The 14,478-nt window shown below is 49.5% G+C and overlaps 3 protein-coding genes across 3 annotated transcripts in view; 1 reads left to right on the top strand and 2 right to left on the bottom strand.

Moving 5' to 3' along the window:
- Window positions 1-784: 784 nt before the first annotated feature.
- Window positions 785-2,869, bottom strand: SODALDRAFT_359187 (translation initiation factor eIF4e; the record flags this gene model as incomplete). The annotated part of the gene is made up of 5 exons (XM_028614160.1): window positions 785-953; window positions 1,038-1,979; window positions 2,165-2,277; window positions 2,435-2,661; window positions 2,863-2,869. 5 exons carry the CDS (start codon window positions 2,867-2,869, stop codon window positions 785-787), a joined length of 1,458 nt encoding a protein of 485 aa, XP_028467112.1.
- A 6,995-nt stretch (window positions 2,870-9,864) lies between these two features.
- On the top strand, window positions 9,865-11,919 carry SODALDRAFT_323708 (anaphase-promoting complex subunit Cut9; the record flags this gene model as incomplete). The annotated part of the gene is made up of 2 exons (XM_028609827.1): window positions 9,865-9,961; window positions 10,058-11,919. 2 exons carry the CDS (start codon window positions 9,865-9,867, stop codon window positions 11,917-11,919), a joined length of 1,959 nt encoding a protein of 652 aa, XP_028467111.1.
- A 420-nt stretch (window positions 11,920-12,339) lies between these two features.
- SODALDRAFT_310687 (acetoacetyl-coenzyme A synthetase) overlaps window positions 12,340-14,478 on the bottom strand; it is a gene marked incomplete at its 5' end in the record, with an annotated part of 3,088 nt that continues 949 nt past the window's right edge. The window contains 2 exons of the mRNA XM_028609145.1: window positions 12,340-12,764; window positions 12,911-14,266. Coding sequence (XP_028467110.1) covers window positions 12,606-12,764; window positions 12,911-14,266 — 1,515 coding nt within the window. The 3' untranslated portion in view covers window positions 12,340-12,605. The remainder of the gene's footprint in view (window positions 12,765-12,910; window positions 14,267-14,478) is intronic.

The raw sequence follows: 14,478 nt of genomic DNA, 5'->3' as shown, positions 1-14,478 counted from the left end.
CCCCCCTCTCTTCTTTATTTTAAACAAAGGACATACAATTCACGACTCGGCCGAGGTCGAACAAAATATTCAAAATCGCTGTGGACTCTCTCCAGTGCCATTTCGGATAATCAACCTGTCGCTAAGAACAGCAATTATTCCTCTCCTATGGTACAATTGTGATTGACCAACAAGAATTCAACGAAAGACAAGAGGGGAAGAGAAAAAAAAAAAAAGGCATCCCAAATCAACAAAGCTGTCCCTCCCAAATGCCAAAGCCCTCATGACCATCTCGTCACATCCTGTCAAGGTCATGTTACGCATACGCATACGCATATGCATCCGCAACTGTCCTGATGTTCTCCCGAGTCCCCGTCTTAGCCGCATGATATCCATACCACATAATATACCGTTACCCTAAAGGAACCATAACGGCTCAAACTGATGGAGAAGAAAAAATGGAGGTAGCCTCGTTCGTCATGTTGTTACACGGTTTGAAAGTGAAGATGATGGCACGAGTGGTGGAATGATGATGTGGAGGTGGGGGGAGAAGAGGTGGGCGGTAGCGTATGAGTAATTGTTCAGTTGTCCGAAGAGATTGTGTTTTTTTCTTCTTTTCTTTTTTCATTCCCTTTTCCTTATTCCAGTGGTCGCATGCTAGAGAGCCAACGGGGCGGATAGTCAAGATTGGTTTTTTCGTTCGGGGTTTGGGGTTCGGGATGACGACGTCGGGCAGATAGATATCATGCTTGCATGGCTATTCGCGGCCGGGGAAAACTGGCCAAGGGCGGCGTTGGAGCAGCTCCTAAGCTGGCGGCAGCTTCTGATCGTCAGAAGCAACTTGCTTGCGCTTGTCCTGCTGCTTCTCCCGGCGGGACTCCTCGATGGCGGCGCGATGTTGGATGCTCTCATCGTGGGACTTGAACTCGAAGACGGTGCTGGGCGGGCACTGGAGATAATTCTTCCAGGTTTCGCTGGTGGTGAATTTTGTAAGCACAAGTCATGTCGGCCAGTGATACGACAGGAAAAGAAAAGAAAGGAAGAAAACAAAAACCTACCGAATCCTCAGCACGCGACCGCCAGTGGACCGAGTCCAAATGCTAATGACGTCCTCCCCATTACGGATGCTCACCACGCCGCCGCAAATCTCCTCGCCCACGTCCTGAAAGGCGTCGCCGAGGAGGGCAAAACGCGTGTCCTCCCAGTACCGGTCGGCAATGCCCTTCTTCAGGCGCAGCACCCACTTGCCACCGTTGCGGTTCACCTCGTCCTCCCAGACGGGGCGGATCCCCTTCTTGAAGAAGTGGTACTCCCAGCCGACCGGCAGCTCCGAGGGGTGCTTGAGGTGTCTGAAGCCACGGACGAAATCCTCCAGCGTGCTGCAGTGGACCAGCGGTGTCAGGGACTTGGCGTACTCCTCGAACGGCTGGCCCTTGGGCTGGCAGGGCCGGCACCACGTCACCCACTCGTATTTCAGGGGGTGTGTTCTCGGGCCGGTGTGTGGTGGCCGGGCCACCTCGGAGGAGCCGCGGACGGAGCTGGTTTGCGAGCCCGAATTGGTCTTCGAACCGGTACCGGTCCCCGACGCGATCTCGGCGATGGAGGCCATGGACGGCGCCTTCGCTAGGGAGGAGTCGCCGGGGGCCTTGTCGGAGGAACCGGCCTTGGCAGACGACGACTGGTTCTTCCCCAAGGTCGCTTCGAAGGGGTTCCCCGTGGATTTGGGCGTCTTGCCGGAACCGAAGGAGGCGAATGCACCGGAGCCGAGGCCAAAGGCATTCGAGGCGCTCGCGGTGGGCGACGCCACGCCGGAGCCGCCAGGGGTGGTCACGGTGTTGAAAGGGTTGGATTTTCCGTGGGAGGAGGAGTCGCCTCCGAATCTCTTCGAGAAGGAGCCATTGCGGGTGGAATCGCCGGCCGCCGGCGCAGTAGTCCCGTGGCCGGAGGTCGAGAGGGAAAGCTTGCCCGAGCTGTCGGGGAAGGGTTTAGCGTTCAGTGTCCTTTTCTGTATTTGTATTTGTATTTGTGTTTGTGTGGGGGGGTGTTGGATGTGTGCGCGCGGCTGGGTGTTGTATGTAGACATTGGAACACGAAGTAGACATTGGAAACACGGAAAAGACGTAGACAGCACCGGGAGACCTCCGAGGACGGGAGAAAAGAGGACAGGGCAGGAATTTCTACTCACTTAGTGCGGCGAGTCCATAGGTTGTTCTCCATGGGGACTGTCCTGGAAACGGGGTCGACGATTGATTTCCCAAACTGCGACGACGGCTCCTTCTCTGGTTCGAAGGGCGGCTCCTAGGCGTGTGTGGAGGGGGGAGTTCGATGTCGTGTGTCCTAATCGTAGTCCGTCTTCCAGCGTCTCACAATCGCGCAGTGGTTGCAAAGAGCAAGACGGAGGGGGGTTTTCGAAATCAACTAAGACAACTGTAATGCCCAAGAGAGGGCTGTGGACCTGGGCGAGGAGGGGCAGAAGAAGCAACGAGAACCGGGTAAATTGTCGTGGGTCCTTTCTGGAATGTTGCAAAAGGCCAGGAGAACACGAGCTGTGGTTCGAAGCGGGACGAGAGAGAGAGACGGGGGGTGGCTGGCAAAGGGTGAGATGAGGTCGGGACGGATGCAGGCGATGGTCGAGGTTTTTGGGTTGGGTTAACTGTGGCGAAGATGAGAGTTGAGGGGGGACTGTTGGTTGGCAAATGGTTGAGATAATATGTCCTGAGTTATTGTTGATCAAAATAATGTAGGTAGAATAGAGTGGTTGAGTAACGGAAATTCTCTGGATACACGTGTAGAATGGTTCGAGGGTGAATGGTGGAAGGTGAAAAAGGTGTTTGGGTCAAGACGTTGGATGGAAAAAGTTCAGGTAGGAAAGTACAATGTTACAGTACATCGGTGGTGGCAGTGGCAGGCAGTGGTGGTAGGCAAGGTGGAACTTTTAGGTCAATGGGGCAAAATAACGACTGATTCTATAGGTACTGTACTTCGCAGAAAAAAGGGAAATAAAAAGAAGTACCCACAGTCTTGCCCTGTACACTTGTCAGATGCCACAGCCACCTTATCGGGGTATGACAAACCATATAGTGTTAGACGTGTGGAGTATGGAGTACCTCGGTCCTATATATCCACCCTTATTTCCCCTGCTTTTTCCGTATAGTTAGACATTCCCGTGAAGTATTATAAACTTCACTTAAATAATTCCGCGTATCTTATTTATATTCTAACAGTTATAAGCCCGGCATTCTAATAAACGAAGCTATTCCAATCAATCCTATAGCTTCTAGGCTATTAAAAATCAGCCTTAAGTCTATAGCGGGTAGTTTAGTATTATTAGTAATATCCGCCTGCTTTAGTTTTATTTAATCGTTTTATCGTTTTTATCGTACCACCGTTTAAAGCGTTTAGTATAGTTAATTAACCTTTTCATTTATCCTATTCCACTGCTTTTTATTAGTATAACGATAGCTTCTACAGTAGTAGTGCCTATTATAGACCTTATAACACTTACTGCACCGAAAGACTAAAGGCCTTAGATTAAAGCGGTGATAACTATCACGTACTCCCACGATATCACCGACCTCGTTAATCCCGACCTTAAAGAAGCTAAACGGCCGAAGCGCCGTATTTAAACCGATCCACCTAAACCTCCTACTACCGCAGAAGAACGTAACGCCACTAATTAGGATATACTATTTAAGATCTAGCAGGTGGAAGGGGATCGGTATAAGGCCGAAAAGAGGGGGATTCAAGCACTCTATAACTATATCGCGAAGACGGTTAGCCCTACTTTAAAGGATTAGTACGCCGGCTATAAGGAAGTAAGGGATATATTAAAGGCCCTTAAAACGCACCTTAAGCCGATAAACGCCGCCTAGAAGTCACTAGTTAAAAGACGCTGGGATAAATACCTCTAAAACGTTAGGCGTATACCCTATAAGCGCTGGCTAGAAGACTTTATAAAGCTATACCGCGACGCCGAGATATATAAAGTCCGAGAATATAATACTAAGGAATAATAGATAGATAGCTTCTTTAATGCTATTAGTAACGTAGCACTAGAGTAGTTAGAAGGACGTTTTATATCGCTTATCCGGTTAGAAGAGAAAGACTTACCCTTAATATAATCTATCGTAGAGGAATATACGATATAGCTTTATCGCCGCCACCCGCACCAACTCGATAAGAAGCCCACCGTAGTATTTTTTTATACGGTAACCTTCCTAGGTAAGGATAAAGAAGGTAAGGATTAATGGGCATAATCGGAATAATAGGGTAACTAACCGTCTAACGAATAGAAGAAGGAGTGGTTATACGACTACCGTAATAAGAAGAGGAGTAAATATAACTATAAGCCTCTATAGAAGTGCCTAAACGTTAACGAGGCACGCAGGAAAAAGGGATATATACTTTTAAAAGAGATTTTAGAACGCGTCGACCGTATTATTAAGACCTGGGATAATAAACGTTAAAAGAGATTCCGGGAGAATATCGAAAAGGACGCTAAAAGCCTGAAAACGGGTGCTAAAAAGGACTCTTAGAAGTTATAGCCGAAAGAATCGTCGACGGAGGTATCTAATTTTATCGATAACTAGGATAAGGATTCCGACAAGGATTCCTATAGGATATATTCCCTCCTGTAGATAAATAACGTAACGGTTAGCAGTAACCTCTTTAATTAGCTACTAGTCGACTCCGGCACCTTAAGGTATATTACTAACTAATACCACCTACTATAGGGCTTCGAACCTGCTATAGAAAAGCATCGTTTTTAAATAGGTAGTAAAGAAACTAAGCTAGTTAAGGGTTATAGCAGGATATAATTAGAGGTAGACGACGAATATAGTAATCCCTTCGTTTTAGTGCTAAATCGCGTTACTTTATATAAGACTACCTAATAACCTTAATCGCGATTAGAAGATTAAAGGAATAGGGTATCGTTTTTAATTCCGGCCTTAAAGTGCTAAAGGTAGAGGGCTTAGTAGCCCTATCTCTAAATAACGTTAACGATTGATACGCCCTTATTCTAACGGATCGCTAATAGCACCTACTAAGCAGCTTCTTCAACAGCTCTATAACGCCTACTATAAACATAGCTAACGCTCGTTTATAGTACGAAAGACTAGGGCACGCCGGCGCTACTACCCTCGATAAAATAGGAGATACCCTTATTAGAGGCGTTATTAAAGGACATTAAAAAGGCCCTCTTATAGTAGACTATAAGGCCTATACTCTTAGCAAAGTAAAGAAGGTTATCTTAAGAAAGTCGCCTAACTACTAAACGACGATACCGTGGTATAGGGTAGAGGTTAACCTCTTTAGCCTTAATAAGGCCTATAATGGTATAAAGGTCGTGATGCTTTTATACGATCCCTATACTCGTTAAGCTATTATAAGATTCCTACGTGACTATAAATTAGCCTTACCCACGTTAGTGAATTCCAAGTTCTTCCTTTAGAGGCAGTACCACTATATAATTATAGTAATCTGCCTGGATAGAGAAAGATCCCTTTAGAAAGGCTTCGATAAATAGGCCGATAAAAGAGGGATTTTACTTAAGAGGTTATCGCCACACATAGCCGCGTAGAATCCGAAGGCAGAACGCTACGGCGGCGTTATTTTTACTATCGCGAGAACCCTCGTAACGGCCTCAGGCATCCAATAGGATATATAGCCAGAACTAATAGCTACTATAGTATATCTGTATAACCTTATCTCTCGGAAGAACCTCCAGTAGAAGACTCCTTAAGGGCAGATAGAGGATTAGATTAATAAATAAGGCCTAAAGAAGATCCTAATAATACCTATTATTAGCCACCTAAAAAGATATAGTTATAGGGTATATCCACTAACCACCGACTATTAATAAGGTCGCAACCGTAACGCTAAGCTCGCGGAGAGAGTATATATCGGCTATTTAGTCGGCTATAAGAGCACTAATATATATCGGATTTAGGTGCCGAAATTAGGGAGAATCCTACGCACGAGAGACGTTATTTTCAACGAAAAACTACTATATAAAGATCGTAACCACGAACCTAAGGTGTTAATTAAGGTTTTCGAGCAGCTTAATCTGCCTATAGATTATTAACTCCACGATCCTTTAGATATTACTACTAATATAGTCGATTTACACCCTTAAACGCTACTAGAGCAGAATACTATAAAGGAGGTAATAGCGGAGGCTACTACTATAGCGGCCACTACGGCTATCGCCGCTATTACTGCCGTTACTTCTAGGGGGGTAGATAAAGGTGCAGGTTCAATAACCACTACAGAATCTGCAGAAGAATAATAATAGCAGGAAGATTAACCTAATCAGTAGGCATAGGAGGTATGTGGAATAGGGCAAATAAGCCCTATAACGCCTTCCACGCCTCCGGCGGCACCTGCTTTAATAACGCCTTCTATAATTACACCTATAATTACACTAACGGCACCTGTTTTCCCTCCTCTAATAACTATAAACGGCCCTCCTACACCACTAACCGGAACTACGGATCTACCGCCTATTTTTAAACGGCCTAACGATACCGAAGATTAATCTGACGATACGGCCGTAACCGGCGATACCGTCGAAATAGAATTATTATCCCCTAACTAATCAGTTCTAGAAGAGGAATCAACCACCACTACTACCGCCGTTAATCCGGCATCTATAGCTCCTACTACGGCTAAGTCTCCTTAAACCTCCTCTTCTACTATTATAGCTAACTAACCTGCTCCTATAAGCAGAAGAAACCGTCCTCCTATTATTCCGACGGCCGCCACCGACCTGCCTGCCCGTAGTAGGCGTCTAACCGACCGATATACCCCTCCTTTCTTTTATACCTTTTATAACCAGATTAAGATACCGAAGAAGCCGCTACTACGCCGCGATATACCTAAGGAACCTCTAAACTAGTCTTAAATACTAAAGAGTCCCTATAAATTAGAATAGATTAAGGCCGCCTTATAGGAGGTCGGCACGCTTAGGTTAATAGGCACCTTTAAATGGTGGGAATAGTCCTACTAATAGGGGCACGGCTTGGGACTGCCTGAATTAGTTCTAAGGCCACTAGACCTTAAATAGGTTTTTAAGTATAAGGTCGATCCTACTAGTTACGTTAATAAGTTTAAGGCACGCCTATGCGTTCGAGGGGATTAATAACCTAATAACCACCTTAATGCCTACGCCTCCACCCTCGCTGGAAGGACCTTTAGGTCGCTGATAGGTATTATAGCCCACTTCGATCTCGAGACTCGGTAGCTTAACGCCGTTAACGTATTTACTAATACCCTGCTTAACGAAGAGATTTATATTAAGGACCCTCCTGGTTAGCAGTTACTCTAGTCGGCTACGGGCCTTAAAGCCCACGAATAGCTTGAGGACCTTTTAAAGCAACGCCCTCCTATATAACAAAGAGGGATTTAACGGCTGTGTTGAGTGTTATATAGTCTTCGGCGTTCCCTAAAGCTATAGCACTAATAGCTCTCTTCCGTACTAGGTAAGTACGGTTTAAAGCAATTAACCGAAAACGATTACGTCTTTAAGAATAAGGTCCTAATTACTTTCTTTTACGTTAACGATATTATCCTAATCTACTGTAAGGAATATTAGTCTACTATAAATAACCTAGTAAAATATATATAGTAGAGCTTCCAGATTAGGGATTTAGGACTAATTAAGTGGTTCCTTAGAATCCGCGTAGGACGTGATCGTTAATAATGTAAGCTATAGTTATCGCTTATTAACTATATCACTGATAAGATAAAGGCGTTATAGGTGGATTATGGAGGTCGTAGGGTTAAAAGCCCTCTTCCTTATCCTAACGTTCTAGAACCTGCCGACTAATAAGCCTCTAAGGAATTAATCTATCTATATCTTCGGAAGGTCGGTTCTATTAATTACGCCGCCTGTTAGACCCGACCTAACGTCTCTAAAGCCGCTTCGAGGCTTACCGAATTCAGTATTAATTCTTTAAAATAGTATTATAAAGCTGTCGATAGGTGCCTAAAGTATCTCGGCTCGATAAAGACCCTATACCTCTACTTCGGACCACGTAAGGACCACTAAAAGCCGGCACTCTTCTATACTTCTAACGCCGCCTTCACAGATAACCGTAAGACTAGGTATAGCTCGTAAGGGTATACGACCCTGCTATTCGGGGGTCCTATAGACTAGAAGGTAAATAAGTAAATAAGCGTCGTGACCTCTAGTATTAAAGCCGAGCTTATAGCACTTTCTGCTACTACTAGGCAGTATATCGCGACGAGGCGTTTAATAAAGGACCTAACGTTAACCTTTAAGGAGGAACCACTTATAGTATACTACGATAATTAATAAACTAAGCAGCTACCAGAATCCCCTAGGCTATAGGTTACATCGAAATTAAAGTATCTCGATATTCACGCCCTTTAGATCCGATAAACCGTTTAAAAAGGGACCGTCTCGATTAATTAGATCGCCACCTATAATATAGTTAGCGATAGCCTTATAAAGATACTACCCCCGTAGAAATATAGGGCGTTTATATATCTATTAGGGATAAAGGTCCTAAGCCACGGGGCTTAAAGCAATTTATAAAAGACGCGGTGCCGAGTTTATAATCTATAGCCTAGATTAACCGTGGTTTTAGTGCCCTTTAGATTATTATTTAGGCACCCGTTTTTAAAGTGGTTTTAAGGTTAATTTAACCACCTGTTTTTACACGTTTTTAACGTTTTTAGGCATAAAAGAAGCGCGCTTTTTAATAAGCCGTTCTTTAACCGTTAGATTAATATCTAGGCCACTATTTTACCCTAGATTTACGGCTTTAAATTAAGCAGAACAGTCAGAATTAATCCTATAGTTCTAGGGGGGTGTGTCAGATACTATAGCCACCTTATCGGGGTATGATAAACCATATAGTGTTAGACGTGTGGAGTACCTCGGTCCTATATATCCACCCTTATTTCCCCTGCTTTTTCCGTATAGTTAGACATTCCCGTAAAGTATTATAAACTTCACTTAGATGAATACACACACAATTCCGCGTACCTTATTTATGTTCTGACAACACTTATGGTATAGAGCCCCGATACGGTCATCAACTTATTATCGTTCTATGTAGGTATGTACGCAACCCTTTCTCGGTTGTGTCCGAGGTTTTACGCTTTATAACTATGCTACGATGTACCCCAGTGGCAGCCCTGTACCTGACCACGGGCGGGACTTTCGAGCCGAGTTGTACCCAACGGAAACGACAAAGAGACTCGGCCGAATATTCTGTGACACAAAGAAAGCATCGACTGACCAGAGAATTGAAGCAATGCTGCAGGAAACATAAAAACAAAGCCCTATTATTACTCGCTAGAGAAGTCTGTACGTACGTTTGTACTATAGTCACTGTGTAGGGAGTTTAGACGTGTACCCGTATCCCTATCCATACCCGTACAGAATACATGGTAAAAGTGAGGTCATGTACGGACAGAATGGGGAGTATAAGGTAACCAAAGGCTTGAGGCCCCAATTTCGACGATGGGAAACATACCAGGTACCAGGTATTCTCAGCGCCTCAGGTATAGGTAAGGTAGGTACCGGCGAAGGGAGCAGGAGGTACCCCGCTGGATGGAAACAATATTCGTACCACGTACTCCGCAGCAGAGTCCTCTGTCACACAGTATTGTAGTGAAATTACGAAGTACATACTTACATAATCAACGCGTCTCTGCGCGTTTCCCACTCGGTACCTTGAGGACCTTAAGCTCATCGAACCGCCATCAACATCACCATTCTACCCGCCTTTGTAGCATCTTCATCCTATCAATCTCCAAACTCCGGGAGACCACCGCCACGCCAAGGGTAGCACGGATGCGCTGCCACTCTGGATCTGGTCTTCACTCAGTTATTGTGAGGCGCAAGGCTCCAGGATGGAGAAATTCCTGCGGGATTGGCGCCAGGATGCCCTCAACAAGGCGCAGTACGACGCCGCCATCTTCGTCGGCGACAAGCTCCTCGCCTTGACCAGTCAGTCAAACGGTCCTTCTCAGTCGGGCACATAGATTGTGTTTTGTGCCTTCTGCCTTCTGCCTTCTCTGCTAACGCTAACCTCTCCCCTTGCAGATGACGATAAGGATGCCTTCTGGTTGGCCCAGGTCCATTTCGCAACCGGCAACTATACACGCGCCCAGACCTTTCTCTCCAAACAAGACCTCATCACCCGAAACCCGTCCTGCCGATACCTCGCCGGCCATTGCCTTATCAAGCAGTCAAGGTACGAAGAGGCCCTCAACGTTCTGGGCGATCTTAACCCGGTCGAACTGTACAATTTGAGATGTAAGCGAAAGATGCAACCTAAAGCCGGAAACAACAACAACAACAACAACAACAACAACAACAACAACAACAACAACAACAACAACAACAACAACAACAACAACAACAACAACAACAACAACAGCCACAACAACAACAACGCCGGCTCCTCCCGCGCCAGGGGCTTGTCCACCACAGCCAGGGACAGGCAGCTACGAGACGAAACAGAGGAGCAGGAAGAAGAAGCGCTGAACCGAAAATACGAGGCTGCCATGTGCTACTTGCGCGGCATCTGCTACGCCAAGCAGAACGCCTTTGACCGCGCCAAGGAGTGCTACAAGGATGCCGTCCGCATCGACGTGCAGTGCTTCGAGGCCTTCCACCAGCTCATGGCCAACTCGCTGCTGTCGCCCGACGGGGAGTGGCAGTTCCTCGACTCGCTCGACTTCGACTCCATCCACGTCCCGGCCAGCGTCTCGGCCTCCCAGGAGGCGGCCGAGTTCACCAAGATGCTCTACACCACCCAGCTTTCCAAGTACCGCGACCCCTCGGCTTTCGCCGCCGCCTACGACTCCCTGTCGACCCACTACCGCCTCGCCGACAACCCGGACCTCCTCCTGGCCCGCGCCGACCTCCTCTACACGCAGTGCCGCTACCAGGACGCCCTGGCCATCACCGACTCGATCCTGCAGGACGACAAGTACAACTTTAGCGTCTACCCGCTGCACCTGGCCTGCCTTTTCGAGCTCGGCCGGAAGAACGCGCTCTTCCTGGTGGCCCACGACCTGGCCGACAACCACCCTGGCGAACCGTGCTCGTGGCTGGCCGTCGGCGTCTACTACTTCGCCATCGACAAGATCGCCGAGGCCCGCCGCTACTTCAGCAAGGCCAGCATGATGGACGCGCACTTCGGCCCGGCCTGGATCGGCTTCGCCCACACCTTCGCCGCCGAGGGGGAGCACGACCAGGCCATCTCGGCCTACTCGACCGCCGCGCGGCTCTTCATGGGCACGCACCTGCCGCAGGTCTTCCTGGGCATGCAGAACCACGCGCTCAACAACATGACCCTGGCCGAGGAGTTCCTCAAGACCGCCTACGGCCTGTGCAAGACGGACCCGCTGCTGCTCAACGAGATGGGCGTGGTCAAGTACCACCAGGGCAGGCCGGACGAGGCCGTGCAGTTCTTCGTGCGCGCCCTCGAGATCGCCGACGAGATGGGCGCCGACCCGGACGCCTGGCTCGGCCCGCGGACCAACCTCGCCCACGCCTACCGCCGCCTGCGCCGCCACCGCGAGGCCCTGGCCGAGTTCAACGAGGTGCTCCGCCTCGGCGGCAAGGACGCCGCCATCCTCTGCGCCAAGGGCCTCATCTACCTGGAAGATGGCCAGCCGGAGAAGGCCGTCGTGCCGCTCCACGAGGCCCTGGCCGTCCACCCGCAGGACAGCATCGCGACGGAGCTGCTCAACAAGGCCCTGGAGGAGACGGTGGGCATCGATGTCGCCGCTGCCGCCGACGACGACGAGGAGGAGCTGGAGGCGTTCGAGGGCGAGCTGGAGCTGAGCAAGGCGCGAGCGCGGGACAAGGTCGCTGCGCGGGGGCAACCCGGGAACTGGATGGCCAAGGGGAAGGGTAGGGGTGAGGGCTCGATGGAGACGAGTGGCTATGATTGACCGTTGGCCCGGTTGGGCGGGGGGCGGGGGGAATCGTCACTGCAAACAAATGTAGGGGACGAACGGTACGAAGTCATGTCTTGATGTCTTTTTTCTTCTCTCTTCTCCTCCTCTGTCATCTCCTTTTCCTTTTTCTTTCCCTCTTCCTATTGGTCTCCTTCCTCTACTTCCGTTGCCCCCGCCCCCTTGCCTTGGTCAAGCGAGCATGGAAGCTGGACAGGGGCCGTCCTGGTTATTTTCTCTCGTATATCTCTAGCCGGCGTCTGTGTGTTTTCTTGGGCCAAGGAAAAGCTACGGCTATATTACGCATCACAGGGTGTAGATGGGGAGCGACGCAGAGCACCCGAGGTAATGTTGTCACATTGGCATGGGCATGATCACGGCCGGGGGCGGGGGGAGTATAAAAGGTCTTTTAGGGTAGCATTCATTCCATACCGGTACGGGCAGGGAGGGTTGCATTTGTCCTAATCGTTAGGAGTTGGTAGGAAGCCTGTACGGGCTTGTAGGAGAAACAACAGCACTCGGGATCGACTTGATGTGTTCCTACTCCTTTCGAGGCAGAGGATCCTCGCGTGTGACTTCTACATGATGGTATACAGCCATCGCTTCGCTCGAGGCTAGGTATTGGTCGTATTTACCAAGGCAGAGATGCTCTGTGATGCTACGAAACGAGAGGGCCTCGAGCTCTACAGCTTCCCCTTCCCGGCCACCAGGTCCTCTACCTTGGCGAACTGGTAGTAATAGTCCAGACTCTTGGGGTTGAGAAGCGTTCCGCTCGGCTTGATGATTCGGCCAGACACAATCTGCTTGACGGGCAACTCGACTTTCTTCAAGTTCACCGTCGTCTGTGGCATGAGGGGGGGGCGGGCAAGTTAGTGGTATTTCGTTATTGAGAACTCCTTTACCCTCGGCATGTGAAGACAAAGGAAGAGCCAAACGGAAGAAGAAAAAGGAGAAAAGGAGAAAAGGAGAAAAAAAGAGAAAAACATACCGGAATCTCGGGCGTCTCAAAAATCCACTTGGGCACATGCCTCTTGGTAAGCTCCCTGGCAATAGCTTCCCGCATCTCCGCCACCAACTTGCTATCAAACACATGCCCGGGCCTCATGAGCAAGAAGAGCATGACGCTCTCGTCCTCATCCGCGGGCCTTCGCTGGCCGACACAAAGGCTATCCGCCACGCGGTCGGCAAAGAAGCCCTCCACGACGGCATAGACCTCGGCGCTACCGAACCGCACCCCCGAAGGGTTCAGCACGCCGTCGGCCCTTCCCAGAAACGCCACGCCCCCCGTGGCCGGGTTCACGACGCAAAAGTCGCCGTGGGCCCAGACGTGGCCGAAGCGCGCGAAGTAGGCGGCGTGGTACTTCGACCCCGGGGGCGCGGTGTAGGCCCTCGCCGCGGTGGGCGCGACGGGATCCGTCTGGTCCCCCCAGAGGAAGGCGGGGATGTTGGGGAACGCGGCGGTGGCGACGAGTTCGCCATGTTCGCCGTCGGGGACGGGGCGGCCGGGCCCCCCGTCGTCGGGGCGCTGGGCGTCGTAGATGGCGATGGGGACGCCGAGGGAGGGGCCCTGAGTGCCGCCGACGTAGACGGGGGTGAGGGGGTTCTGGATGCCGAAGCAGCCGGCGATGTCGGTGCCGCCGGAGATGTTGGCGAGGTGGACGCGGGGCGGGAAGCCGACGTCGTAGAACCAGTGGAAGAGCTGGTCGGAGAGCACCATGCCGGTGGAGGTGACGATGCGGAGACTGCTCAAGTCGGCGAGGTCGCGCGGCGCCAGGTTGTTTTTCGCCATCTCGGCCATCCAGCGCGGGCTGGTGCCCAGCTTGGTGACGCGCTGCTCGGCCAGGATGCGGACGAAGGTGGTCAGGTCCGGCTGGAAGGGCGAGCCGTCGTACATGACGGTGCGGGCGCCGAAGAGGAGCTGCGCTACGTTGGCGAGGTACATGATCCACCCTGTCGTGGTGTACTGCAGGCCGACGGAATCGGGCGAGACGTCCTCGTGGAGGCGGCCTTCTTTGAACAGGCTGATGATGATGGTGCCGACGGAGTGGACGATGGCTTTGGGAATCCCGGTCGTCCCGGAGGAATAGTAGACGAGCAACGGGTCGTGGAAGTCGCACTGCTCGAACGGAGGAGGGGGGGTGCACGGGGGAGACGAAGCGAGGAAGTGCTCCCATGTCTCTGCGCGAGGAACGGAGGAGATGTCGTGAGGCTTTGCGAAGCGCTGGATGGAGATGATGCCGTTGAATTGGTCGCAGTCCTTCATGTCTTGGGAGACTGCGGCCATCTTGTCGCGCAAGTCGATGACTTTGCCATTGTAAAGCGCCGCATCGTCGAAAAATATGAACTGAGGGGCGTAATTGGTGAATATTGGATGGGGGGAAGAGAATAATAAAAGAATAAAAAATAAAAAATAAAATTAAAAACTAAAAATATAAAATATAAAATATAAAATATAAAATATAAAATATAAAATATAAAATATAAAATATAAAATATAAAATATAAAATATAAAATATAAAATATAAAATATAAAATATAAAATATAAAATATAAAA

Source organism: Sodiomyces alkalinus (genome assembly GCF_003711515.1).
Source record: "Sodiomyces alkalinus F11 unplaced genomic scaffold SODALscaffold_4, whole genome shotgun sequence".
NCBI classification, from domain to species: domain Eukaryota; kingdom Fungi; phylum Ascomycota; class Sordariomycetes; order Glomerellales; family Plectosphaerellaceae; genus Sodiomyces; species Sodiomyces alkalinus.
Note: the sequence above shows the minus strand (reverse complement) of the source record. Positions and strands in the feature narration are given on the sequence as shown.